General features: G+C 40.7%; 1 protein-coding gene across 5 annotated transcripts in view; it reads right to left on the reverse strand.

Annotated features, from left to right (window-relative positions):
• Window positions 1–27,310, reverse strand: part of ctnna2 (catenin (cadherin-associated protein), alpha 2) — a 260,226-nt gene that overhangs the window by 196,405 nt on the left and 36,511 nt on the right. For all 5 annotated transcript variants that reach the window (XM_061092617.1, XM_061092608.1, XM_061092625.1 and 2 more), the window contains one exon: window positions 7,265–7,468. In XM_061092617.1, coding sequence (XP_060948600.1) covers window positions 7,265–7,468 — 204 coding nt within the window. The remainder of the gene's footprint in view (window positions 1–7,264; window positions 7,469–27,310) is intronic.

Here is a 27,310-nt window from a genome sequence, read left to right on the forward strand (position 1 = left end):
TTAATAACAACAAAACACTGCAGTGTGCTTTTTGTCATAATAAGCTTTAATATGAAATACTAGATTTCATTGATGAGTGTGAGCTGGTAAAACCTACTTTTGTGCACACTCTTTTTCACAAGATGATGAATTTTGAAAATGTATCATGTAATTTTCTGGGCTGTAAGGTCAGTAATTTAGCGATCAGGTGAGTGTGTATGACAGAAATGCTCCTGCATGTGTTTTATAAGCAGTTGAATATACCTCTATTTGCTTTGAGATGTGATGTCAAAGTCGACACAAAATCTAATTGTTTTCACTGAAAAAGATTGTCTTGTTTGTCAAGTTTTAATCCACGGTATTTTTTGTTAAATTAAAATATTGATGAGCCCAATTGCTAGATGTCCAGTGCTGCAGTGTTTAGACAAACAATGCAATTACAAATGTGTCAAAATCCGAAAGATAATCAATGAAAAACAGACAGCACGATGATACTTTCTTTAAAATTTTGTCAGATTGTCTCCTGCTTGTTTTTCTTTCTGCTACAATACCAGGCCTGCTTAGTCATTGTGTACCTAAGTAGCAGCATAAAAAGAAACACAAATACAACAAAAATACTCTGTGCACGCAGTAAATACACCAATTAAGCAATTCTAATAATTCACTTTAATAATTATATTTCATAATGAATTAAACAATTTAATAAGTTTTTCAATTAAAAAATCTGACCACAGCAGTCAGTGTATTTCTAGAGCAGCTCTTCCATTATGAAACAAGTTTACTGACATCTTTTCACTGGACAGTGGCACAACTGGGTCACAGAGGTAAAAGAAGCCATGTATTGAAAATGTGACCCCGAACCAAGTCCCCTATCGGTGCCATCATTCTTGATGCCCCTCCACACCCAATTAGCCTCAGAAAACCCTGTCAAGGTAAATTAAGCGTCACTGCATGCGCTGCAGTTGTGCCCTTCAGCCACTTTAGGGTGATAGACAGAGGAGCACATCAGAAGAGCTAAGGGACAGAGGAAAGTATTGATCAGGTCACTTTAGTTCTGCTGTCTTCTTAACATCCAGCTTTTAGAGCCACAAAGATGATGCTGCACTATTACACCAGGAACGATACTGAGCAGCAGCAGGCTGTGTGTTTTGTGCCTCTACCTATGCAGTGTCAGGTTTTCTCAGGTAAACATTCTGTGTGGAGGAGTCTAGACGGTGAGGGGGAGACAGTGTGTGCTACTGCTGGCTCTCTGCGTTTTATCTATCCAGACTGACGCTTCCCATCAGAGACAAGATGGTCTCAGATGGAAGAGTCGGCCTACACAGCCACAGGGCCTCATTCATTAGTGCACATGCACGCAGATTTTATCTTGACTTGTTCCTAAACAGAACTTTAAGTACATTTTCTTGGAGTTCATCAATATTTCCGTGTGCCTAGTCTTAAAAATGGAGCCTCAATCCATATAATGTATAATGTTTTTTTGTTCTGAGAACGAGCTGACTTGCTTTCAGTCTATTCAAACATTTGCAGGGAACACAATGAACACCGCCCTTCCTTTCCGCACTTGTTAATTCTCAATGTTTGGCAGCTTTGTCTTAATGCCAACGTTGTCATTTCCACCGTTAACTCAATAGCATGTGATAGTAAGAGATGGTAGGAGAGGGTTTAGGATGACACGAGCATGAAGACACACACACATTTTACAGTATGCGATCAGTTATCCCAACTGTTGATTAAGCATTCTCCGTGACATCAACTCCCAGAGGAGCTGTGTGCACAAGAAGGCCATCAGTCTCCCCCTAATGATCATCCTACCTCACAACCTCTGTTTAGCTTTATGTGCCACATCCAGCTAACAGTGAGATTAGTGCGCTCACTATCACACTCCCTAAATCCTCCTATGCTGCTCACCGTCCTGCCGAGTTGCCCCCTTCCAACTGCCAGGGCTCCGGGCTATGGCTATATTCTGCCCGGGCTCCCTTGACCTAAGCTGGTAATGCATTACTCCCCGGATCAATTGATAGATTGGCCCTGTCGGAGCTGCCGTAACTAAATCAGCTGCTCCTGATGATTCAGCACCAGCCAGGGAGCCGGGCCTGCTGTCACCAATCACAGATCACCAGCAGCTGAGACAGGTATGGACATTCTCCTGTCACTTGAACCTAATTTATTGCCAGCCACCACATTGATTAACCTTGTGCTGTGGTTCAAGCTTCCTATATAAATTTGTGTGCTGGGAGGAGGACCGGGAGTGTGACTGAATGATGAAGGAGGAGGAAACATAAAGGCACTGGGTGTTTACATTATTTCAGTAAACTCAGAACAAAAGCACTTTCCTTGTAGAGTCAGGAGCAACTTTGTCAGTGAGGCAGCCGAGAGCATTTTGCTGGAGGGGAACTAAGTTACTGGATGAGTCAGTGATAAACACCATTTTACGTGACAGATTCCACATCCTGGGGGGCAACTTGCAGGTAGAATCTACTTTAATGACCAAAATATTTAACCATACAAATAATATATTACATTTGAGCACTAGCCAGCGTATGTCTGTGTTTTTAAAAAGTTGTCTGACTGGAAAAACCTGGAACAAAGTCTGTTGAATCCAGTGGCACCTGAGCTCTGCAAATTATCATTTGAAGCTTTTTCAAAGACCAAAAAACTTGAAAACAACATGAAGCTTATTATTAGCAGTGAAACAAATTGAGGGGTCTAAAAGGTATCTGGTGAATATTTTTGAAGGTTGAAGGATAAAATGGAAATTTCTTAGAAATAACAAAACAAAAAATAAATATGTTCCTGTTGTGGCACAACAATTTACATCCTTAATATCTAAAACTGAGCAACTTAATGTTGTAACATTTTGAATTCAGATCAAGTAGAAAAGCCCTACCTGTTTTGCTGAGGTGGCATGTGCTTAAAAAAGCTTCGGATTTAATTTATTGAAATGTTACCGCTATTTAATTATCAAGATTGTTCAACAAATGAAGGTCTTTATGGGCAGGCACTCATACAATATCTTCCATATTATCTTTTGAGTTTTGACTTATCATCTAAGAAGTGGAAGCATTTTGTTCTTTGTGTCTCTGTGATTTATTCTATGTTCTTTGCTAGGACAGCCAGGGGCTGTCAACAATCTTCCAGCTGTAGCCTCTAAAACACAACTCATGGGCCTAATGAACCAAGGCACAATTACTTTAGCAAAAAGCTGCCATGCCTTAAGAGGGGGAGAGGACTTCAGAGTGTTCATAAACACGCACATGACTTAGCTTTTTATTAAGAAAAGGGAGGAAATCCCTGATGATTTGACACCATGTTCTGAGCCAAAAATAAAGACTGCTCTGCCTTTTTGAATGAAAGAGCCACACTTTCATGGTACGCTCTACATAGTGCTACAACAGCTTATCATTTCAGCATTTAACAATCAGTGCTAAATAGAGGTACACAGGAAATCAAGCAGGTTCCCCTGCTGCCTCTACCTCCACTATTATATTAACATGATTGAATTGGCTCGTCCCAAGTGTTTGTATGAACACATGGTTCCTCTACTGCATGCTGTACACAGCGTGACACGAAAGAACCACAATGCAGTTCGGCAAAGCAAGATGTCTTAAAGTTTCTGTTTCCACCAAATAAGCCCAGTAAATGAGCCCAGCATGATCGTACCAGTCTTTCATAAAACTAGATAATTTTCCTATTGTGGTATGCAACTATGAAACCTGATACTAATATGCTTAAACTTTTATAACTATAGTCTTGATTAAAAGGTTATTTTTTTAAGATACAAACCCTTGTAAGCACAAAAAAGGTAAAAGTTATATAGATACTTACAATATTAGGTAGAGAATTTTCTCTTTTTATTTCTAGGTTTGAGATCCCCGTCACTTAGACAAAAAAGGACTCGTGTGTAGAGCAGGAACAATAACAAACCCAGGACAACATATGCACGGCCTTGAGATCAAATTGAGATAATTTCCCCAGAGTCACAGACACACACACACACACATGCTTGCACAATGCACAACTACTATTAGCTGTTGAACTGATAATATTATATTACAACCAGAGAGGACATCTTATGTAATAAGGAACATTATCTAATGCCCTCCATTGTTTCTAGGCTTCTTTATGAGCACAGATGCCTCTACAAATATACATCAATAGGCTGAAGAATATACAGTGTTACACGGGGTGAAATGCTACTGCTGGGATCAATAGACAGCAGGTTTGCCAATTTCTCAATGACCACAAATGCCACTTAATATATGCTGAATCGACTTTTAGCGCAAAGTATCAGCAGGTCGCACACACAGGAAAGCGAATGGAGAAGATGAAGATTTAATTTAAGTCAATAAAAAAAAGTCAAAACACATCACACAACGCAGGCTTGAATATTGAGTTATAAGTTGGTCGTTTCTCTTGTTTATTTAAAAAAAGGCTTTTGCAGTGGTGACTGAGGTCCTTCCTTCCTTTCTTAAGATATCCAGTCATATACAATAATTCAGGATTGACAATCCACCTTAGATTGTCAAGTACCTGCTTATTTTAGGACCAAGTGGTGGTTAACAACTCATGCTAGAAGCTAGAAAAATGGATTCAGGCACCTACGAGAAAACTGAAGGCTTTCATTTTCCAATAGAAGGAACTAATGTGCTTTTTCATGGGCTGATTCTGCCACAGATGGCTATGCATGGCTACAGTGACCAACATGGGCCGATGTGAGTCACCGTTTGGAAGAACACATGGGGACATTACGGTTATGTTGAACAGGGCAATAACTCCTAACAGCAGCAGTCCATTAAAGGGTTATCTAAGAACTCAGGCTGGCCTAATATGAGACCTGCTGTAACAGCTATTGGCCAGGGCTTCTCAGTGATGTATGGCTCGGTTTAGGGAACCTGAAAGCTTTCTATGTTGACTGTATTTCAATGTTAGCTTTGCAATAACAATTTGGTTTGAGTGTGGAAGAAGAAGGGAACGGATAAAGGTTCTGAACGTCGTCTACAGTGTTGATATTAAAGGTAACTCTCCACTTATAAAGTATCCTTATAGACCATATATAGGAATAATTGTCACTGGCAGTTTATATTTTGTTTGTCTGTTATTAAAATATAAATGTAATAAAAGCATACCATGCTCCTATTAAATATGGAACAGTGCCATCATCTTTAGGGCCAGGATTCATTTTTCAGAGTAAAGCGAGCTGAGAAGAACTTTCCCCTAAACACTGCTCCTTCATTGCATTTTAATGAACACAAGGTGAGCTATTATTTATAATTATATTTGTAATTAAATCAGCTGTCAGGGTTGGTTTGTATGTTCTCCTGAAACTAAGGTTATGTTGTACAATTATTTTGCTCCTAATCAGTTGCCATTTATGACTTAATTGGCATGGAGTGCAAAGCATGTGTGGCTATATGAGTTTTATTATGTTCTTTAAGTCACCTCTTTAGCTTTCATGATTCTGTTTGGATTCTGGTCTCCAGGTATCCAGGGTTTATCTGGGTTCCTTTCAACAACTGTATTAGGGCTGTACTTCCTTTATTCGAAATACGACCAATCATCCAAGCGTAGTTCATATTCGAACTTTAACAACTAGTTTAAATTCAAAATATGCAGAAGCATCAGAACATCTGTGGAGGTCTGCGTCGTGATCCTTGACCTATTGCACACCTGCTTGACCTATTAGTGTTGTAAAATACTTTCTGATGTTTGGCTATGAAATTGTGCGCGCTAGCATGTAAAGCCATCCTGAACGGACAATCACAACAGCAAAGCAACTGAGAAGCAGCGTGTGGAAGTATTTTGGGTAAAAGATTTGGAAAAGCTGTTTGTTGTCTTTGTACCGCGCGACTGCCTCAGAACAACTCCACAGGCTCACCTGCGCAGGAGGAACCACAGACAAGCAGAGCAACTTCAAGTGTTTGACCTCATCTGATGCTGTGCACGAGGGTGTGGGGCTATTTGAGTCTGTTTGAAAGAACTGCGTTTCAATCGAAACTTGATTTTTTGAAAAGAAGTGACAGACCTAAAACCTACGCATCACTCCAATAGGTGAGAAGTTAAAACGCTGGAGCGTAGCCAAAACAAAACTGTGAGTGTTTCTCTTTAAGGTGCATGTGTGTAGGGACATGAATAACACGTGTGTCATAAAATATCAAGTATCTTGCCAGTAGCTATGTGAGGATGGGTCATAATGTAAACGGTGAGTCTTTTAAAAAATGTTTTACCAAGGCCCATCAAAATGTCTGTGCATGTCTGCGACGACGAATACAGGAATGAGTCAAACACTTAGAAAAAATTTGGTTTTGAAGATGATAAAACCAGATCAGACATTTAACAGATTTGACATTGAACATTTGTAAGTTTAATGACGAACAGCTAAATGTCCAGCACAAATGAGTAAGTCCCGTGTGCAAGGTCAGTTGCTCAGTATCCAAGTCCCCCATTCTATTTTTTGCCCATGTAGACACAGCTCAGAGCCCACAGCTCACTGTGCACAAAAGGGATGGTTAAAGTGGAATATAAATTGCATGTCTGTGATGATTAATAATTGTCTTGGCTCGTCTCATAACCTTTAAACAGCAGTTCCAATCACAGTGGTGCATAAAGGAAGTGGCTCACTAAATGTAAAGGAGAACACCAGACTGGTTTCTTCAGGAAGTAGAATACTGTTGCTGAGGAGGATTTGAGTTGCAACATGATAATTGTCTAGGCAAGTTGAACTTAAGTTTGTGGAAGTCCTGAAAGTCTGTTCATGTGTAAAGAAAAAGTGGTTGCCTCACAGTGATCCGCATAATCATTTATCAAGTCTAAAAATGTTTGTGGTCATTCAATGCATTTGTTTTTAGTTCTGCATATTTGTCAAGCTGTTATTCTGCATGTACTAACATAATCAGAACAAAGTGATGCACTAATATGAGACTTGGTCCTTTGACATTAAAGCACTTTAAAGAGCAGATTTTCACCAGCACTTCAGCTTCCACTGCCTCATGTACTTCAACCTCCTCGCCTGTTGCACCACTCTGAGAGTGACCAGACTAAAAGGATCGACAAAGAGCATTTTCACTGAAGGTAAATACATGAAATAACAAGGCCTTTTCACTGCCTAGAAAAATATACCTCAATCTGTCATAGTTCATTGTTAAGAGGGACAAAGAGGAAATATATAACTGTAATCAGCGTTGGGTAGAAAAGCCAAAGTCAGCACCATGTGTTTATGGTTCTGTGGTGTGTGTGCGTGGTCAAAGTGCTCAAAGAGCATCAAATGATCGGAAAGGAAACTCACATTGTTCATGTACTCGCTCAGCAGGTCTTGCAGGGCCTGTCGGACGGCGTTGCACTCGGCCACGATGCGTTCACGCCGGTCATCACGTGTGCAGGAGGAGTCGGCCATCAGCGCGGCACCGCTGATGATGCTCTCCAAGCGCTCCTCCAGAGAGGGTCGGAAGCGAGCCTCGCTGAACGTCAAGGGGTCCAAGATGATCTTGTTCTGTAGAGCAACGAGACAAGTAGAAAGGTGAGGACAGTTATGAACACCCAACAGGAATAAAGTGGGCTGAGTGGAGGACCACGGTGAGAAGGTGCGATTAGCTGCAAATCTGATTTTATTAGAGGTCCAAATAAAATGTGCAAGTTCCAGTTAAGTTTTGCACTCATTCATCCTTCATCCTCATCCTCCAAGTACAGGGCTGAAGTAAATGTAATTTTCACAGACCAAAGGGTAAAAACAGTATAAAGCAATTTACATAAACAGAAACAGATGTACCATATGACTTCTGGTGGTGGAGTAAAAAGAAGCCACGATCAGAGTAATAAATTCTAAACATTTCAGAAACATAGACTGAATTAAACAGTTTTTCAACAATGTAGTTGTCTTGATATGGTTATTGTAAATAAATATATAAAGTGTAATTTCAGTATATAATTTTTTCATGCCTGTGCCTCTCAAACTGTACAAACCCGAAACAGGAGAGGGGGTCAACATGTACAACAATTATTTGAATTCATACACAAATAAATCACATGAATGAAGAGACAAGCTCAGTATCAGGATGGATTTAAGTTTTGGGACCTGTGCTCACACAAAAAACCTTTAAAAATGAGTCAAAAATGTCGAGCTGCATTTTCTACCCAAAAGAAGATAAAGTGTTTCGTAATAAACCCCGTCAAGTAGAAAATAAAAGTCGAACTCAAGCGCATCACAGGGTTTGCAAATAACCCCCCCATACAACATCTGTCTCAGAAGTGCAAGGAAGTTCATAATAGAATTATATTTGCTTAAACAACACAAAAGGCTGGCACTGGGTTTTGATACCTTGGCAAACATTAGTAAAATATTCACAAAGGTTTATTTACAAGTTTTCTCAAATGTATGCAAATCGTCGCACTGAATGAGGAACTGCTACAACAATCAGCATGACCGGGACAGACAAAACCAGGGGCACAGAGAGAAGGTCAAACACGGGGTAAGCTTGACTCAGAGATAATACATTTAAAGTCAGACTGGAGCCGGAATATCTTTGCGTATGAAACGCTTCCTCCCTGTTGACTTTCAGGGTTAAAGGCTCTATTTGAGGTGGTAACCAGAGGCAAGAAAAAAAATAAAAAGGAGGTGACCTTGATTTTAACGCCACATATTTTCTAACTCGGCTAATTAATGCCTGTCTTCCATTTTGGATCTCTTCAACACAAAGTGAAGCCCCAGGGATTTTCCCGGTCCACATACAACCTATTGTTGGATTCTTTCTGTGGTTATCATGCCCTTACTTTTAATATGCACCTTTCGCAGCAGGTTGTGTTATGATGGTTTTAAAAGAGAAGGTCACGCTTGACTCTTTAGCTACATTCTTGGAAATGTGAATTCTGGTTAAAGCTCCATGTGAACAGTGCAATAACAACATGTTTTGAGAGGTAGATAGAAAACTGCACAAAACTGCTTTGAAACCACAAGAGCTTGTTATGTATCTGTGAACAGAAGCGCATGTTGATGAGATGGGAACCCAAAGTGATAATCAAGTATAGCTAATTGACATGCTATGTAAAATAAAAATAAATCAACACAGATGTTGCATTGCATCTTAATATTACAACCTTCTGAGTCAGATTCCCATCACATCAACAGGCAATATGCATAGGTACCTATGATTCTAGCTGATAAGTGTGGCTATAACATACAGAGGAGTATTTTAACACGTACAACACGTGTTTGTATCCCGAGTCTCCAGCAATGATTTGGATAGTACCGAAATAAAATAAATTTTGTTTATTGTCTCCCAATCTTGTTTTGTTCAATTCAAAGCGATAGGAAAACCCACGATTCAGTGACTAATAAAATCAATTCATGGTTCACGCAGAGCAACGAAACATTTATCCTCAACAAAAACAATTAGATAAAAACCTCAGCGCTCTGCCCAAACACAGTTACATCCCAGTGTCATCTGAGGTAGCAATAAACTACACGTTCCCGGCTAACTCTGAGGGAAGGCACCTTAAGATGTGGCTCTGTGGCACACATGGAAGAGTTTGGCAAGTTCTGGGTAATAGCACAGAGCAAAGGTGCAGTGTTTGGTCTCCCCTCAGCCAGTCTAATCCTGGGGCAGGGTGACAGACTGTCAAATGATGTATAATAACATGTAAGGGAGAAAAGACTGCAGCAAGCATAACCTACTTTCCGTCTGCAGCTGGCAGGAATATGTAGTAAACAGCGGGTTTTGCAGAGAAAAAAATAACAAAAATAAAATAGATGGGGAAGGAATTGATAGTTTGGGGCTACAGGAAATACTTAAAAAAAAGAACAGAAAACAGAAAAGAAATGAGAGATAATAGATAAATACAGAAGAAGAAAAACAACGTCAGAGAAAAAGACATTCAAGTGTGTTTCAGCATATGAAACAGGAAATCTAGATAACTAGATGTTAAGTCATGTATAATGCTTTAATGTTACTTTTTTTTCATGTGTGCTACATGAGACAGGTTCTGAGCTTTCTTTATTGTTTAAATCAATGGTAAATCTGTTGTCAGACCAAAGCTAGCTTCATCCAGTTGTATTCTTGATGTTCCAGATCTATCTCTGTACTGGATTCACAGAGATGTAATTAAGATTGATCTTTCCAAACGAGCATATTCAGTTCTAAGTCAAAGTAATGTTGTTGTACTTCTCATGTCACCAGGAAATAGATTTGACGTCTGATGAATGGCCTCCAGATCTAGTACATTGGAATAAAACTACTGTTTGCCTATTAATGTTGAGAGATCAGTTCTATTCACATCACTCAATGTAATGACTATGACCCAATGCCTTAAACCAAGGAAACAAGACAAGAGAATTAAATCAGATGGCGACATCTTGGTTAAGTTCATTTGCAAAATCTTGACAATAACAATAGATAATTTTACAGAAAAAAATCCCATTCCCTTTATTATGAGTCTTTCTATAAATGTTAAGATCAAGCAATTGAGAGACAACTGATTATGATGCCTAATTTTAAGATATTGATGCCATAATCATAAGAAAATTTTCAAAAGGCATTTTCAAAAGGACACTAACAAACATTTTGAAAATGTACCGAGATAAATCTACCATTTGTTTAAATCCCATTAATGCAGGGGAAAAAAACGTGTTCCTTGTCTTCCCTTGTTCGAGGAATGTCTGTCGTAATATTGACATCCATGTTAGAAAGTAGAGCTTTAAAAAGGCAAACGGGGAAACAACAAAGCTCGATGCAATGCGGATCTCTGAAAGATGCAAAGAAGAGGAGAACATGAAGGGAAATTGAGAACATTCCCTCAGGACTCGGCTCAATTGTTATTCCACACAGGATGTCAGGTTGCAATTATCACTGGGAGTTGGGAATAGGCAAAGTAGAAAGAGAAGCAGGCGCTGGGCTGACAAAGGCTGCGAGGTTTTCAAGGTAATTGGCAATGGCTGAAGTCATCGTCCAGCAAGCTCACAAATGTGACTGATAGAGTGGGTTCTCTCAATGGGTTTAATGGGGAAAAAGTGTTTTTTTTTGTGACTGGTCTCGTCTTTGAAGCTAAATATCAATTACTTTGTTGTGTGGTATTTGCTTTGAGGCTGCAAGGTAAATAATAAAACTGTTTGTGAAAAAGAAATTAAACATGCTGCAGCACAATAAAAGCTTATGAAAGTCAAAGCCTCCGTATATGCCGAATATAGACAGAGAAGAGCAAGTGTTGAATGTACTGATTTGTTTTACCTTTTCCTAGCTTTTCATTTGTTCAATGTTCATCGCACACATTCCAAACTGTGAGACTAAAAGGATATTTCAACTAATCTCCATCAAGAATACTTCAGGAAGTTCACAGAGCAGAGTCAGCTTGTGAACACTGGGCCTGGTGATGGAGTTTCAGTTTTTTGTTCAAGCATGTTTCAGCAGAATAAATTTGCTGATATTGAATTTTTAAGCTTTTCAAGACGACATGTCAAAATCCTAAAGCACTTTCAAATTAAAGAAAATAGTGAATTAATCTTGCATAATGCTAGGTAAAATGTACTATTTGCTTCTAATGCTTCTTCTCTTATGCAGCAAACTGAAATGTAGTCCAAAGAAATACTGTATTTCTATGGTAAGGTGCTTGCACGGAACGCTTGAACATGTCTTATCTGCAGGGTGTTGAAAGAAAGTTTTTTTTAAATTTCTTTTACTGCGCAAATCTATGCCATGCTTTAAGCCTGTGATTCTATGTAACCATACCATTTGATTCTGACAGGGTATCAGCCCCAGAGGCAACCTTACGTCTGCCCCACAAGGGGTGAGGTTAGGATCATGACCCCACTTTGGGGCATCAAGCAGTGAGACAGGGTCCATGTCACATCAGCCTACGTCAAATGTGCCTTTGAGGACTTTAAAATGTTTGATGACAGCTATTTTGTCTAAGAGGGAAGTTCAACAAAGTCTCGAACATACCACTCCATTACCCGCGGTTGCCCTGTTCTGCAGTTCAGACTGTTTGGTTGTGACTATTACGCTGTTTGACAAAGCTCTGCCCACACGGGCCCAGGAGGAGAGTTTGTCATAACCAACTCTGATTGATTAAGCTAATGAAGAGCATCTGACTCAGAGTTAGGGTTAGGCCTTCTCACACAATGGAAAGAAACTTTGAAAAGACAACACATAACAGTGGATTAGTGCGCCCACTTTAAACCCACTAATTGTCAATTAGAAACAGAATGAGAAATCTGCTAACGAAGGGGTGCGTGTGAGTCGGTGGGCAGGACGGTGCAGTGGTCAGGGTCACCACACAGCGAGAAGGTTCAGGGTTCAGACCCGTCAGCTGGGGTCTTATTGTGTGGAGTCTGCAGGCTCTGCTCCCACCTACTCCCACAGTTCAAAGACATGCAGCTTAGGTTAATTGGAGACTCTCAATTCCCTGTAGATGCAAGAGTGGGTGGTTGTTTGTTTCTATATGTCAGCCCCCCTGCCCCCCCCCCCCCCCCCCCCCACACACACACACACACACACACACACACACACACACACACACACACACCGCAATCCTCAAAGGATCTTCTGGATGGATGGATGGATGGATGGATGGAGCCTCAGAGTAGAGGCCGGTGTCACTTTCATCGTTGTCCAATCATATCTGTTTGGGACTAACTGACACTAGGAGGTACCAAAAACACATTTGGAAAACCATCTCTTTACACGCAGCAATTGCATCCACACTGCTTACACCACTATCTGCCAGCAGCAAGACAACTCCACGTACTTCCCTGGGTCTGGGGCTTTTGCTCTCAACAGAGTATCAGAACATCTAAAAGCCAAAGAGTGTTTTATTTACCCTGCAATATGTTTTTTTTCTACCATCAATGCATTCACCTGTGGACATCTAGAAGGTCTAGCAGGTGAATGAATAATTCAAGGCTGAGCTTTTACCATGTCTTTAGGTTGTAAGGTGAGCTAAACTAGGGAGTGCTGAATTGAGTATTTGCAAAATAGTAGCGGCATCTAAACAATGAGACCTCAATACATTGGATCTTTACAGGACGTCACTACTGAACTTCATATCATGCTCAAGATGATGTAAGTATAGGAGAAATATTTTCAAATACAATTTAAAGCATCTGCACCGAGAGATATTTCAAAAAAATCCACGTTTATCCTCTTCACATGAATACAAGTTTTTAATGTTGATTTGTAGAAAAGGTATATAAACATTATATATAAAGGAGTATCATAACTGGCAATTAAATGACACATGACTGATGTCAACAGTAAAATTATCACATAATATAAACTGTTTATAACATGTACAACAACAAGTTCACAATGTATAGCTGTGTTTAAATTAGATCAGATAAAATGATATCAACCATAGGATATCAATGGATTGCAGTAATATCAGCAACATTTAAACTAGATACAAAAAAACGCCTTCACTATGTTAATATATATATATATATATATATATATATATATATATATATATATATATATATATATATATATATTGTGCCAAGCCTCTTTAAAAGGATACAAATACAAAGCTTTCCATTAAGGAAAAGAACATCTGTAATCGTCTTCCCGTGGTCCTTAGAGGATGACCTGAATTATTCAAGTTGAGTGGTATTGTCCTTTTTGTGGCAGCTACATGTTGTGCAGTAAACATACGTTGCTATGAAATGTAGAAAAATGTCCTGAATCTTAAATTTACCGCACCAATATCACATTAAAAACCAAGCAGTAAGGAAAAGTTAAATAATTAATTCAGTAAAGAAAAAAAATAAAGGGCCAATTGGAGCAGAGAAAGGAAGAGACACATGAATTAATAAAATTGGGAAACCAGCAGGAAATCAAGCTAGAGTGTTCCAAAAATAGTGAGTGCACGGCCCATTGAGCACGCTGTGTCCGGTTTGAATTCATTCTCACAATAAAAGCTACAACTACCCCCCATAAAACGAATCGTATGAAACATAAACAAGAGAGAGATTACTGCACACGTGTTCAATTAGAGCTGCACATTAAACCGGGACAAAAGGCCACCGGAAATACAAACAGAAACATATTCATGCAACCACTGGACTGGTTTCTCCACATGCGGGAGCGCCTTTGAGGCAGATTATAAATATTCTGAGGAGCAGGGTTCATTTGAGAAAACCAGGGAGATACATCGAAAGGAAACCCACAACAAAACCTAAACAATAGTGTCCCACAGTAAATGTACCTCTTTCACAAAAGAAGAGGAGACAAACGATTCCCGGCAGTCCGGACATCTTGATTAAAGATTGATCTTATATCCTGCTGCTTTAATTTTGTCAGGGGAGATATCAAGATTCTGCATATAATCAACTTGATTGGCAAAAATAAATAATTTCAAGTGTAATCAACACTTTTTACATAACATTAACAAATCTAGTTCTCTGTGGGAAATCCTCCCTTCGAAAAATATGCCCGAAACTCATATCGAGATAGATGCTGTTGAATGTTTGTATAATCCAAGTCGTAAACATTCCCTCTTCAGTAACAATATGCCTGATTCATCACCAGCGTAACGCGCTCCCCGGGGTCTGCGATGCTTGACATCTTATTGCTTTCCCAGCTTTTCCCCTTGATATGTTTGCTCAAAAAGTGAGGCGGCCATGGCAGACAAAACGACGCCCCAGTTCACAGCCGTTTCAATGGGAGTGCAATGATTTTCGGTTTCTGTTCACTCTTCCTGGCTCAGACATCTGCCTCTGCAGGTCTGGAAACAGAACTGGCAAAGTGACTCCATCTATTGTCTGCATCAAGGTTTTGTTACCATGGCAACCTCTGAAACATTGGCAAAAAACAGTATAATGGAGGCTTTTTTTTTTTTCATTTTTTGTTCAGGCACACTTCAGTATCATCTGAAGGTCACCTGCCTGTGGACAAATGAATGATTATGTTACTATTTGACGAGCACACTGGGCCCGAAGAGATAATCCCCAAAACGATGTTCTCTAAACTAATATAATCCTCAGCGATGATGCGTGTGATACAGCAGATATGATATAGCTTGTATTCAAAGCTGTGCAGGTTAAATTATGAGTGTGTACCTGAATGTTTATTAATGTAGCAGATGCACAGAGACAGAGTCATAAATCATACAGTACAGTAGCACAATAAGGCCAAGCAGGCTCCTCGCCTGCCCAGGTAATGGTAGTTGGAGCAGTGCCCAGGCTCTCTGGCAGAGGACCCTGAATGTGGACCCATGGTTAGCAGCGAGGGAGAATTAGGTGGGGGGAGGATTTGGGTGGGAAACAGGGATTGGCACGACAAGCAAGAAAATCTCCAATATTTAACTTATTTCACTTTCGGGTGATGGCATTGGAATGATTTTCCCTTTCGCCGAAACTGAAAATAAGCCTCTAGTTGTGAAACAGTGTGTTGAATATTCTTTAACAGAACAGTTCATAGTTTTCATTTACTCAGAAAGAGATTTTCCTGTAATTTAATTGAGCATGACATTTTCATGACCCTTTTCTTTTCCTTCCCTTTTGTTAAGAACCCCCCCCCCCCCCCTTCTCTAAATAGACAAACAGTTCTTAAGGCTGCTTTCTCTCCCTTTTCTCTGAGTTCCCCTGGAGTTGAAGTTATAAATGCCACTGAAAAAAAATGCATGCCAAACGAAGCTTTTAAGGCAAGTTTAAGCAGCCAGACAATTATCCTTCTAATGTCCTAATTACTCTGGGTCCCTGCCTCTTAGGTATTATTCACAGAACGCCCTGGTTTATGTTCATGAGGTTGTCAACAGCGATCATCCTGGTTGAAGGGTACTAAAGCTTTTTTGCATGTCTCCACTAACATGTAAATGTATGCCTGTTTACCTCTGCAGCACCAGTGCCAAAGAGTTGCCAGTGGCTTTATAGCAAGGATTTTAAAATGGTAGAAATTACGTGCCCTAAAACAAAAGGGCTTTATGCCAAAGATCTTTAGACTATTCAAATGCATTTTGCTTTAGGTGTGTTCCAGGATTTAAGTTCGATTCAGCATTTGTTTAACACCTTTGTTAATGTATTAAAGTGTTCTAGAATTTGTTTCTTTAACTGTGTTTGTTATGGCTCACGGTCGGTCACCTAAATAGTTCTATCGTGAAGTCATTGAAATGTCTATTGTATATCAATGCAACCAAATAAAGGATATGTTCCGAAAAACTTTTCATGGCCCTATACTAACTAATAATACTGCTGACATTATCATACATTGTTCTATTAACGGAGGGCAGGATGACAACACTGTTGACAGTTTGAGTGTTCTTTTTTTTTTAAGATGAACCCATCTGATGGCAGTCAGCAGTGTTGTTTTCATCCTGTTTGTAGAAGCTGCCAAACCAGGCAGGCCCCGGTCCTACAGCTGGTCGCTTCACAGCAGTGTCCAGTTGTTCAAAAAGAGGACACACACTGAGGGTCATCAGCAAAGGCACACCTGCTGTCTTCCACTAATCTCATTTGATGTGTTCTGGAGATAGGTGGAATCAATGTTACTGGAACTCAGTCCATTCCACCATGCCAGGGAGTACAGTAAATAGGGAGATGATAAGATCTTGGCAGGAACAAAAAAAAAATCAAAAAAACAGGTTCCAAAAGCATCAAAATCATATTTTTTGGAATACACCGCGGTTTCTAGCAATGTGAGAAATGCAAAATAAATACAAGATTATGCTGTTAATTGTTTCTACAAGATATAGAACTAACAAGATATACAGTAAACCTTGGATTACTGCAAAATAAAAGTTAATCTTTTATGTATTACAATATGTAAATAAGCCCTTTCCATATGCTGATCCCTATTGACTACAATTAACTCCAATAAAAGGGAATGATAATTAATTAGTATATAACTGCTTATGGCAAATAAGTAACCTATATTGTATGTAATGTATTTAAAAATGCATGAGAGACTTCACCTGAACCTCGCTCTGAATATTATTTTATGTTTATTGTTGTGAATGTATTTCGGTTAGATCCATTAGCTTTTTTTCCTCAAATGTTACCGGTTCTCCATTTATTTTGTGAAAAACTACACCAAGTTGTTATCCTAAATAAACTTCAAACAATTATGAAAGTAAGTAGAGGTCACAAAGAAGAGGGAAGGGGGGGTACAGCTATTCACTGAGACATCTTATGTCCCTGAGAGACTCATTGTTACAAGTGATAGTGATTATATATCTCCCTTCCTGCAGCGGCAAACAAACTAACACCAGAAGTAATGAAGCTCAAGGACAACGACCGCAAATAATAACAATCAGTCTTGTGAGATTCTCGGAGGCCACAACAGTGCTTGACGAAAAGGTACAATTAACTGACCTACTGCCCAGGTTTAGTGAGTTTGTGTTGTAAGATCTTGTAACAGACAGAAATCTCTCCTCACGTCCTTGGAGCCAATCTCTAAATACCTGTGACAGTGGCCTTCACAGTTTAGCTGGGGCCAAGGTGTCAGTAAGCGGAGGTACTGATAGTGTCATACCCGCCAGCCACCCTCTGCCGTCACAGTACGAGCAGTGGGGAAAGGAAAGGGAAAAAATAGTAATAACTTAATATTACATTTTCTTTTATCTCATCATCAGGTGTGACAGCCCAGTGGCTCATGCCCTCCTGTAGAAGATCATCTCACAGAGAGCTCTTCACACTTTCTATATTAGGAATGCATATCAAGTTAACCGTTTCCAGAGCTATCCTTTCATAACAGGAGATCTCTGAGCTACACACACACACTCATCGCATTCAGTCCGTTGCGTGACAATACCTCCTCAGCCAGGGGGCTTCTATACGTTGGTATTAGCTCCAGGCTGTGACTGTCTATACCATAATGAGGGAGGCATTAAAAGAAAAAATGCATGATCTCAGAGTGTAGGTGGACATTGGGTTTAATGGCCGTAGCCCCCAGCTGAGCACCAGCCTGAGCTCTTGCATTCTATTGATGCACATTACACATTACAGTTCACAGGTGTAGTTTTCCTATACATCATATAAGTGGTTTCTATCACGAACATGGACTTATGGATTTCATTGCATAACGTATTTTGTATTTAAACAATGTGAAGTGGATTTAAAAATCTTATAAGAGAACTGCAAAGGTCCTCAGTAGAGAACATATCTCAGCCAAGGCTCAGCAGTCTCCTGATGGAAATACATACAAATCTCACACTGTTACAGAAAGTTACTCTTCCTTTGATCCACCCACTGGTCAAGATCTACACTATGCGTTCTTCTCTGACCTATACTGCATCCTTCCATAGTGTTTTGTGGCGACGCCTCCAGTAGTTTTTGTGTAATGCTGCTAACTAACAGGCATACGAACAAATGATGATGAAAAAACATAACCCCTGTTGCGGCGGATACAACCACTGGTTATAATGTTTTATCGACTCGTACTTACTCTGTTTTTCTCTTTGCTCTGTTGGGGCTGAATGAGGAGGAAGTGTTGGGAGATTAAATGAGGATTTTATGAATTACTCAGCAGGAGTTTGACCAGCCCTCTCATGTGCTCTGTAGCTGTGTGTCACACTCTAATGTCCCGGTGTCTTAATGAAGATTAAGATCACATCACTGCAAGGTGTCTGAACTTCCAATGACCGGGGGATACAACATTTAGCATGGTAGAAACACTGTCTGAGGAGGCAGAGGTGTTGCCATGACACCGCATTTCCTGCTGTGCTTTCAGACATGCAGACGCACGGTAACAAGGGGCGACTGGGGCTCAGGAGATGGAGCGGGTCATCGGCTCATCGTGAGGTCGGCGGTTCAATCCCCAGCTGTCAAAGCGTCTTTGGGCAAGAGACTGAACCCCAAATTGCCCCTGATGTCACTGTGTGGATGGGAGGTGTGAGTGACAGACAAGAGCTGCATATAGAAGTTTTCTGTGAATTTGAATGCAAATTGATTTGAGTGGTTCTACAGACTAGTAAAGTGCTACATCAATGCAGACTAATCACCGTTATTATCATTGCTAATTTAAATTACTGCTCATTTTATTTAAACTGTATATATATAGCAAAGGGACAATTACAAGATAGGGAGAAAAGTTATTTCTGTGCGCGTCTCTTTCTTTTTAATAATTTAATAAATATGTAAATTGCCTCTACTTTAAAAGAAATATAAAAATTGATATTAGGAATGAAACTTCCTAAACACTGCAGCTTCAAGAGCGAAGACAAAACACCCACAAATCAAACACTAAACTGCAATACAGGGAAGCACTGCTGTCCTACAGGAGGGAGGGTGTGGGTTCAACCTGCATGATGGGGCCTTTCAGGGTGGAGTCTGCGTGTTCCAGGTGTCTGTGGAGTTTTTTTTTTCCAGGTAATCCAACTTCCTTTCACAGTCCACAGACATGCAGCTTAGGTAAACTGGAGACTCTGATTTGCCCATAGGGGAGAGTGTGAGAGCGAATGGTTGTTACGAATGGCAGCCCAGCAATACGCTGGCAAACTGTCCAGTGTGTACATCGCCTCTCACCCAATGTCAGCTGAGATTGGCTCCTGGTAAATATATATATAATATATTGTATAGTTCTTATTTTATGGACATATTTATTTATGGAGCATGAATCCAAATTCTTCCTCTGACACCACAACAATGCGAAAACAGGCCTTGGACTGTCAATGGAGAATAAAACGCCACATGCATGTGACGCTCAGCCTCACAGCAACATCTGGAGGCCCTGTCCGGTTTCCTTTGGAGCTGACATAAATATACATATCCCCGGTAATTGAAAACCGCGCCGGCACATGGGGGACTAGTCTCCATTTGAATATGAATACAGTTCTCGTTTAATTTTCTGCTTTTTTCAGATTCTGTCAAGCAAGACAAAAACCCCAATCCTCTCTTACTGTCATCCCTTCAATAGAAATCATTCTGCTGGGTACTGCCCCTGTTCCTCCCAGTGACCCAGCCCCCTTCACTCTTTCCCTTCAGTCCAAACCAGCTGCGCTCACAGTCGGCCCTCCATACAACGCACTGGCTTTCACTGTCATTGTGTTGGTCAGTGTAGCTTCAGGTGAGTGTTACATTGTAGTGAATCTTGGCACAGAACATGAGCCAAAGTGGGCACAGATTCTCGGCCAAAACTCCTCTAAAGCGGAGTCCAATAATTCCTCAGACTTGAAGCGTGTCCAACATTCTCAACTTTTATCACACTAATTGGGATACTCATACAAAAGTGACCATTCAATGTTATTTCCCTTAATAATCTAGAAACAACTGCCTGCTCTGCTGCAGAGGATATCCAGGGTTGAAGCTGCCCTGTATGTGGCACTCTGGAGTGTTTCCAGTGGGTTGTGGGACGTGACCTGTAGCAACTGCATCTGGGAGGTCGAACACAATAAGAAGTTTTGTAGATGGCTTAAACAGGAACAACATGGATATATTGTTGTTGTTAAAAAACATTGTTTTAAGCTCGTATTTCACCCACATCACCTTTGGACTATGTGATGAAACCATTCAAGCAGAGACGTACCATTTGTTGGCTAATCTTTAAGTCTACCCACCAGAACCTTGGCAGTATTGTGATGGGCATGCAGCAAAGTTTGTCTGAGTGTTGTTTAAAATTCATGGTTGGCTTTCAGAAAAGTTTTTAATAATGTCAAAACAACTGTGACTTGTTTTATAAATTTACTGGACATGACTGTGCACATTTGAATTTATAAAATAAGGTACGGAAGGGGTTTATTTTGTGTTTGTTAATAAGATCAGTGGGGAAGTTATTTAGTTTAGCTGAATTTAAGATAGATTATGTGTTAATTTATGTTAAATTGATGCTGAGGAGTCCCAACTGTTAAAACAGAGGTGTGAGATCGTTAATCCATTATTCATACTGTGAGGTGATTGTTACAGATACAGATTTAAATGTATTTGGTCAAAATGAAGAGCAAATGAAGATCTGAGTTTTTAGTCTATTCTTGGGATTTCAGCTGTGAAAATTACTTGTGATTTGTTGCAGTCTTTACCATATTTAAAATTTTGTTTAAATATATATAAATATGTAGAGAATTTTTTGTCTTTGTGTTAATATAAGCCTTAATAAATAGAATTACGTATGTTACTATTGTCTGTCAGGAAACCACCAATTTGATGTTATTACAGGGGAAAACATAAATCAGATACAGGAAGAATCTATTTATTCCCTCTAGAAAATACACGTGTCGACAATACACCTTCTCTTCATATCAGACAGCTCAATATGCACCGCTGCTTCACAGTAGCCTATAGGAACTATGACTGACAGAACAGACTGATCAAAAGTGCATTATCGATTTATCCTTTGGCCTCTTTTTTCCTCATTCATCTACAATTTCCTTTGCTGAGCTCAATCTTTACCAGACTTACAGTATATCTTATTTTTCTCATTTTCGATCTCCAACATACCCATGTGCTGCTATTGATGTGTTGCCTGCATGCGGTTTGTTACCATTTATAGCGTGTGCATTTAAAGGTGACCTGTTGAGTTTTTCGACCAACAGCCGAGCTCCAGAGAATTAATTATAATAATCATTAATATTGTTACGGCTAAATTATTGAGTAGGTCCCCGTTGTCTTTGTATGAAGAAAAACTCCACAGGCCACAGAAAAAAGATTTTTCTCATTTTCAAATGTTTGTTTTCATGCTTCGTGTTTTGCCTATATGATGATCTTATGTTAATTTTAGAGGAGCTTTCAGCTTCCACCACAGATTAAATCAACTTAATGATGGGAAAATGAAGAACAAATGTTAAAGCAGCAGACAGTGAGGCAGCAGCACAGCGTGCGATGTGGTCGTGTCATTTGTACTCGCAGAATGAGCCACCAGGACGCCCCACTGAACTAGCATTAAACACAATTAGAGGCTTGATGCAAAGACACCACAATGAAACAGGACTGGCAGTAAATTTGCAAACAGTATTTTTTGTCTACATCACTAACTTTCTTATCTGCCGAGCATGCAAGGCTTTTAGATCATTGGAAAAGCACACTGTCTCCACACAGGCAGATTACATCACAGTCTTTAACTGAAGATTTACGGTTATTTGTTTTATTGTTCAGTCGTTTGTTTGCGGTTCACATGAGCAGGGATGTTCCACCAGAGCTTCCACTCGTTGTGCATGTAAATGGGTGTTTACCCCTGTGTGGAGAAGCTATGAGGAAGTTGCAGCTCATTGGGGGCAAAGCATGAAGCATCGTTTCCAAAAGTGTCTCATTCAACTGCCACAGATTTTGTGATGTATTGCTTTTTTTAGAAGAAGCTCACAATCTCACAGAGACGGACTGCACACAATGACGATGCACAGGCTGCTGATGCTTTAGCACAATTACGAGACAGGGAATAGGGATAAAAGCAAAAGATGTGGAACAAATAAGATGAAGACATAACGCCGGGGAAACCAAGAGAAAGAGAGAGAGCAATCAATTTCACTGTACTGCAAAAAGAAGTCTCGACAATGGAGGCGATGCTCATGAGAGGCGAGGCGTCATCGAACTGCAAATTAAAATTCAGAGAGGATCTTCTTCACAACATGAAAGAAAAAAAAAGAAACATGAACACAATATTAAACTCCGAGACGAGCAAAAACACGACTGAGCAGAGAGCTTCAACTTGACATCTTCATGACGGTAATACTGTGTTTTATGTGTCCAGCACTGTATCCCTGAATGACGGTGAGGTAGTGAATGAATGAATGAATGAATGAGTGGTAGAGTTGACTTACATTAAGTTAACACCATTGTTTGGCGTAGTGCTGCGTGACTGACTGAAATCAGCCGATGTTAGCGACCACCAACTGATATGAGGGACACACTCTGCTAAGGAAGGCCCACCACAGGATGATCAAACTGGGTGTGTGTTCCTTACACCTTTGGGCCTGTAACGTTACCATCAATGCTACTTTTCTAGTATACCTCTCTCTGTGTCTACCGGGTTCAGTCAGTGCCAGAGAGGTGGAGCCGCAGTGTCAGAAGTTGTGCTGCTTACCAGAAATGAGGCTTGACGTCTTGATAAATATTCTGTCAATGTATATTTCCTAATCAGATGCCCTGGACGTTAAACTAAGAGCGCTGCCAAGTTCTTAATACAAAGTCGGTGTAAGGTCCAATTGAGCTGATATGCAAACAAGGGCTGAAACCAGCTGACTCCAAAGAATGTAAATACGATGCGTAGACGTCATGAATATGTTAAGGTGTAACTTGAGATAGCAATGTTATCCACAACATATCAAAATTTCTCCGGTGAGACTACCCACGTTTCAGCCACATATGAGGTTTTCACTAGTCCTGTTAGTTGTGTTTGTGTCTCACGAAGCATCCAAAACAAAGTCTTATACAACTAGAACAAACTGGCAGTCTCAACATTTCCCTCGTCCTCTGTATTTGTTTGGTGTAAGAAAGTGGCTTCGGTTAGCATCTCGCACGGCTGGACTCTGGATCATCATTGTATATGGATGTACTTAATGCCTAGGAGCACTCCATTATCTCAAAATGACAGCTAAATTGGCCTGTCAACAAAACTACACTCATCTAAGCAGCTTCACCGGTGCATTAGTGCTTATAGACCAAGAATACGGGGCATCTCCTCAATTCAGGAAGCCACAGGGGAACAGTAAAGAGTCTTTGATGCTGCACTATTCATACATGCAGGCTTAACTGGCTGGTTTACCTTGCCGAGGCATGCTGTTTAAGTAGAGAGAGAGTTCTGCTGAAGAATAGAAGATCACTATTAATGGTGTTTTATTAATTCAAAGTCAGAGCTCCCTTCAGCCAATTCAACTTCTCTAATTGTTCCAGTATTGTTGTTTTCTTACTCTTATTATGAAAAAGCCTTCTTAATCAATCCAGTCAACTTCTTTAAACTCCTTTAACATAACACAGCGAAAAATTACAATACACTCTTGTCCTTGGGCTGCAGCACATCAAATCAAAAGCACATGTGGCTTTGAGCTGAATAACAAAAGCGTCCCTCTATATATATTATATATATATATCTCCTCACTTACATGCAAAAATTAAGCAAGTAGCTCAACTTAGACAACTCTGAACTAAACTGCCTCAAACTTGTTTAAATTAAACTTCTTAAATAATAGTTTGGTGAATCCCTACGGCAATGCCACTATCTCCATTCCAGGCTGAGGAGGACTCATCCCTGAGAGACTGTGGCTCTCAGGTTAAATTAATGCTTGTGTAAACTGATGCTTGCAGGAAACTTACCACTGAGCATAATTAAAAAGTTGCTAAATGAAAAGTTTTCACTTCTGAATGCAGTATATATACAGAACATATGGTGTAGATATACGGCATAGTATAGAACGTGGCCGCTAAAGTCAACAGCGATTTGGTAGCCTATTTACTGTTTTTGGATCCTCTAAAATGTTTATACCAGGAAAAATATTTGTGCAATTTTGTCTAGGGAACAGCTACTTTGCATTTCTTTACAGCCAGACTTTGAGGTAGGGAGCTTTAGCTTTGCAACATGGAGAGTGAAAATCAGACAAGCAGCTCATTTATAATCTTTTGGTTTGGTTTTGTCTCAAATCCACCAGGAGTTCGCTGCCAGATATATCATTTGCAGAAAAACTAGGACTGTGTGCGTGTAAGTCACTATGTATGGGCATGTCCATATTATTGTTCAGAGAAGTGCACGAATATGTGTGGGTGGAAATGCTGCATTTAAAAAAAGTCATCAAAACCTTCTGCAAAAATCTGTAGCTTTGTGCGACTAGCAGGGACAGTCGGGTTGGCCCCAAGCAGGGAAACAGTCTTCCGGCCTGCGTGTGCTTGTGTCTATACACGTGCATACAATACGTGCACTGCATGTGCAACAGCCAGCTTGCCCCCGCATCCATGAGAGTGAACAGAGATGAGCGGGCAAGCTGGAATGTGAGGCTCCCACAGAGAAATCCTTCACTGGAAGGCAAGATACCTTTAAAAAAAGTAATTTGCTGCACCCACTCAGAATTCAACTCCTGAGACTTTTATGCTGAGAGGTCTGAAGATGCAGTGAGGTAATTCACTTTGGTTGCTGCTGCCATTTTAAAGGTGGCTGTCTATATATGGCAGGAGTGGTTAGAATATTCTCTAACTACTGTTAATCATCATTTCCTGCTTCCGAGAGCCGAGGAAAACTCAAAACAAAGATAAGTTGGAACGGACCTCAGATGGGAATATTTGCCCATGTTATGTTATGATAAATTGTTTAATGTTTTGTGTCAAGTTGCTTTCACAAACAACACAGCATGGAAGAACACTCCATTCTAACAAGACCAAATCTATAACTGCAGGTAAACAAGAAGAGTTTCTAAAAGCTGCAAACTGAACTTTATGTAAAAGCATCAGGGGAGAGCAGGATCACTATGGACCCAAGGCTCTGACTGTAACTAGTATGGATCTCTGAATCCCATTTACCAGTGACCCCTCCCTCTCTCCTCCTGCCTCCTCCGCAGCTCGGCCATGCCTTATTGCCATCAAGACAAGCGAGGCAGTGGCTAATTAGTGTACAGCAACAAACAAACCAATGCTTCGCTATCTCCCTGGTCATGTCCCATTACTTCAGCTTAGTCCCCCTATTCATATTTCTCTTGACAGGTGCATCTGTCCATGGAGAATGAGGCGGTGTTGTAATCGGCAGGCAGAGGATGTTGTGATTAAGAGGTGTACCTCTGGGCGAACACGTGGCTCAGCCAAGGTGAAAATGACGGCAGGAGTGGAGTTTTATTGAACACAACAGGGTTTTCGTCAATACTACCGGCACTCGGCATTGTGTTCAATTTGTTTATTAATGCTTCGGGTCTGTGTGCACCCGTACATGATCGCGCATCTGTGCATGTTTATGTCTGACCTTCCCCCGACAAGCACTAGCGGGCTCTGTGATCAGGATATACTCTTTCCTCTCTGCCAGTTTCTCACAGGCAACTTCAGAGGGGAATCGATGTGAGTCAAGGAGAGAGAGCGAATTCGGGGGAAGGAGGGCTGAGGGAGAGAGAGCAGACTGTGTGTGTGTGTGTGTGTGTGTGTGTGTGTGTGTGTGTGTCTGTCCGTGTGTGTGTGTCTGTCCGTGTGCGTCTGAGCATGTCTGTTAGGGCAAGAGAAGAAGAGCAAAGCGGGAGGAAAATAAGAGAGGGCCTGAAATGAGACAGCACGGGTACTAGTGCACAGATTGATATAGCAATTACAAAGAAAGCTATCCCTCAGTTACGAATGCATTTACATACATTAGAGTCGGGTTGCTCCCCGACCACTGTTTCTCTGAGGTTGCCTCAGCAGCGTCTCCTCCACAAACGGAGCACGCTGAAAGGTCATCACCGGGCGGTCGTTGTGCATACACTTACAACGGAGATCCCATCTGTGGCGCATGTTGTTCGAAGAAGGAGGAACTCATCTCATTGACAAAAGGAGATGCAAACAAACCCCCAAAAAGAAAACAAGAAGTCTATGTCTATATATACAGGTGCATAAAGCAAACAAAAAAGGGAAGAGAGACACAAAATCAGCTTTTCCTCTCATGTCTGTTATGTTTATAGGAATTTCGTAATTAGCCGAGTCTCTCTGTGTGTCATCCCTTTAGCATAAACATGGCCAGTTACCTTCCACTGGGCAGATGAACACATGAAGCGCTTGGAAGGCGACTTACACTCAGAAGCATTGCTCGCCACAGTGAGATTCAAAGGGCCGGCTGTCATGCACACTTTCCCTGAGCTAGCAAGTAAATCCGGTTATAGTGGGTCCATAATGTATGCACAGTGAGGACCGGCAAATTCCACTGCAATGTGTCTACAGGTCCTGCGATATATTGTGGAGCAATTTGCATGAAAATACAAATCAAGTTTCCAAATGGGCTCGGCATGTGAGCTTGCTAGCATCTCAAACACCTCTGCTGGTTTGAGATACATTAGACAATGAGAACAAAGAGAGGAAGAGAGGGGAAAGAGGAAAAGGAGAGAGAAAGGTACGGGGTGGGGGGGATGAGAAAGACGCTGTGTAAATCCCCCCCCCCCCCCGAAAAGAGGAAAGAGGTGGAGGACAAGCAGATGGAAATACAAACCGTGGAAAAATGATCCAGTGTGACTTGGATCTCTGCCGCAGTCTCAAAGCTATGCTCTGCCAGTGAATGCACGTCTGCACTGTGTGTGAATGAAACGTGTTGAAATGTGTGTGTGTGTGTGTGTGTGTGTGTGTGTGTGTGTGTGTGTGTGTGTGTGTGTGTGTGTGTGTGTGTGTGTGTGTGTGTGTGTGTGTGCGTGCGTGCGTGTGTGTATGTGAGGTAGCTGGAGGTATGTGAGACCCTTGATGACACGACTGCACTGGGCCACTGAAGGGTCCATGCGGACGAGAAGAAAAGCAACACTGCCCAACAGACGAGGGCCGAGCGCTCGGACTGACAAGGCT

The sequence above is a fragment of the Limanda limanda genome, chromosome 2, assembly GCF_963576545.1.
Source record: "Limanda limanda chromosome 2, fLimLim1.1, whole genome shotgun sequence".
Taxonomy (NCBI): domain Eukaryota; kingdom Metazoa; phylum Chordata; class Actinopteri; order Pleuronectiformes; family Pleuronectidae; genus Limanda; species Limanda limanda.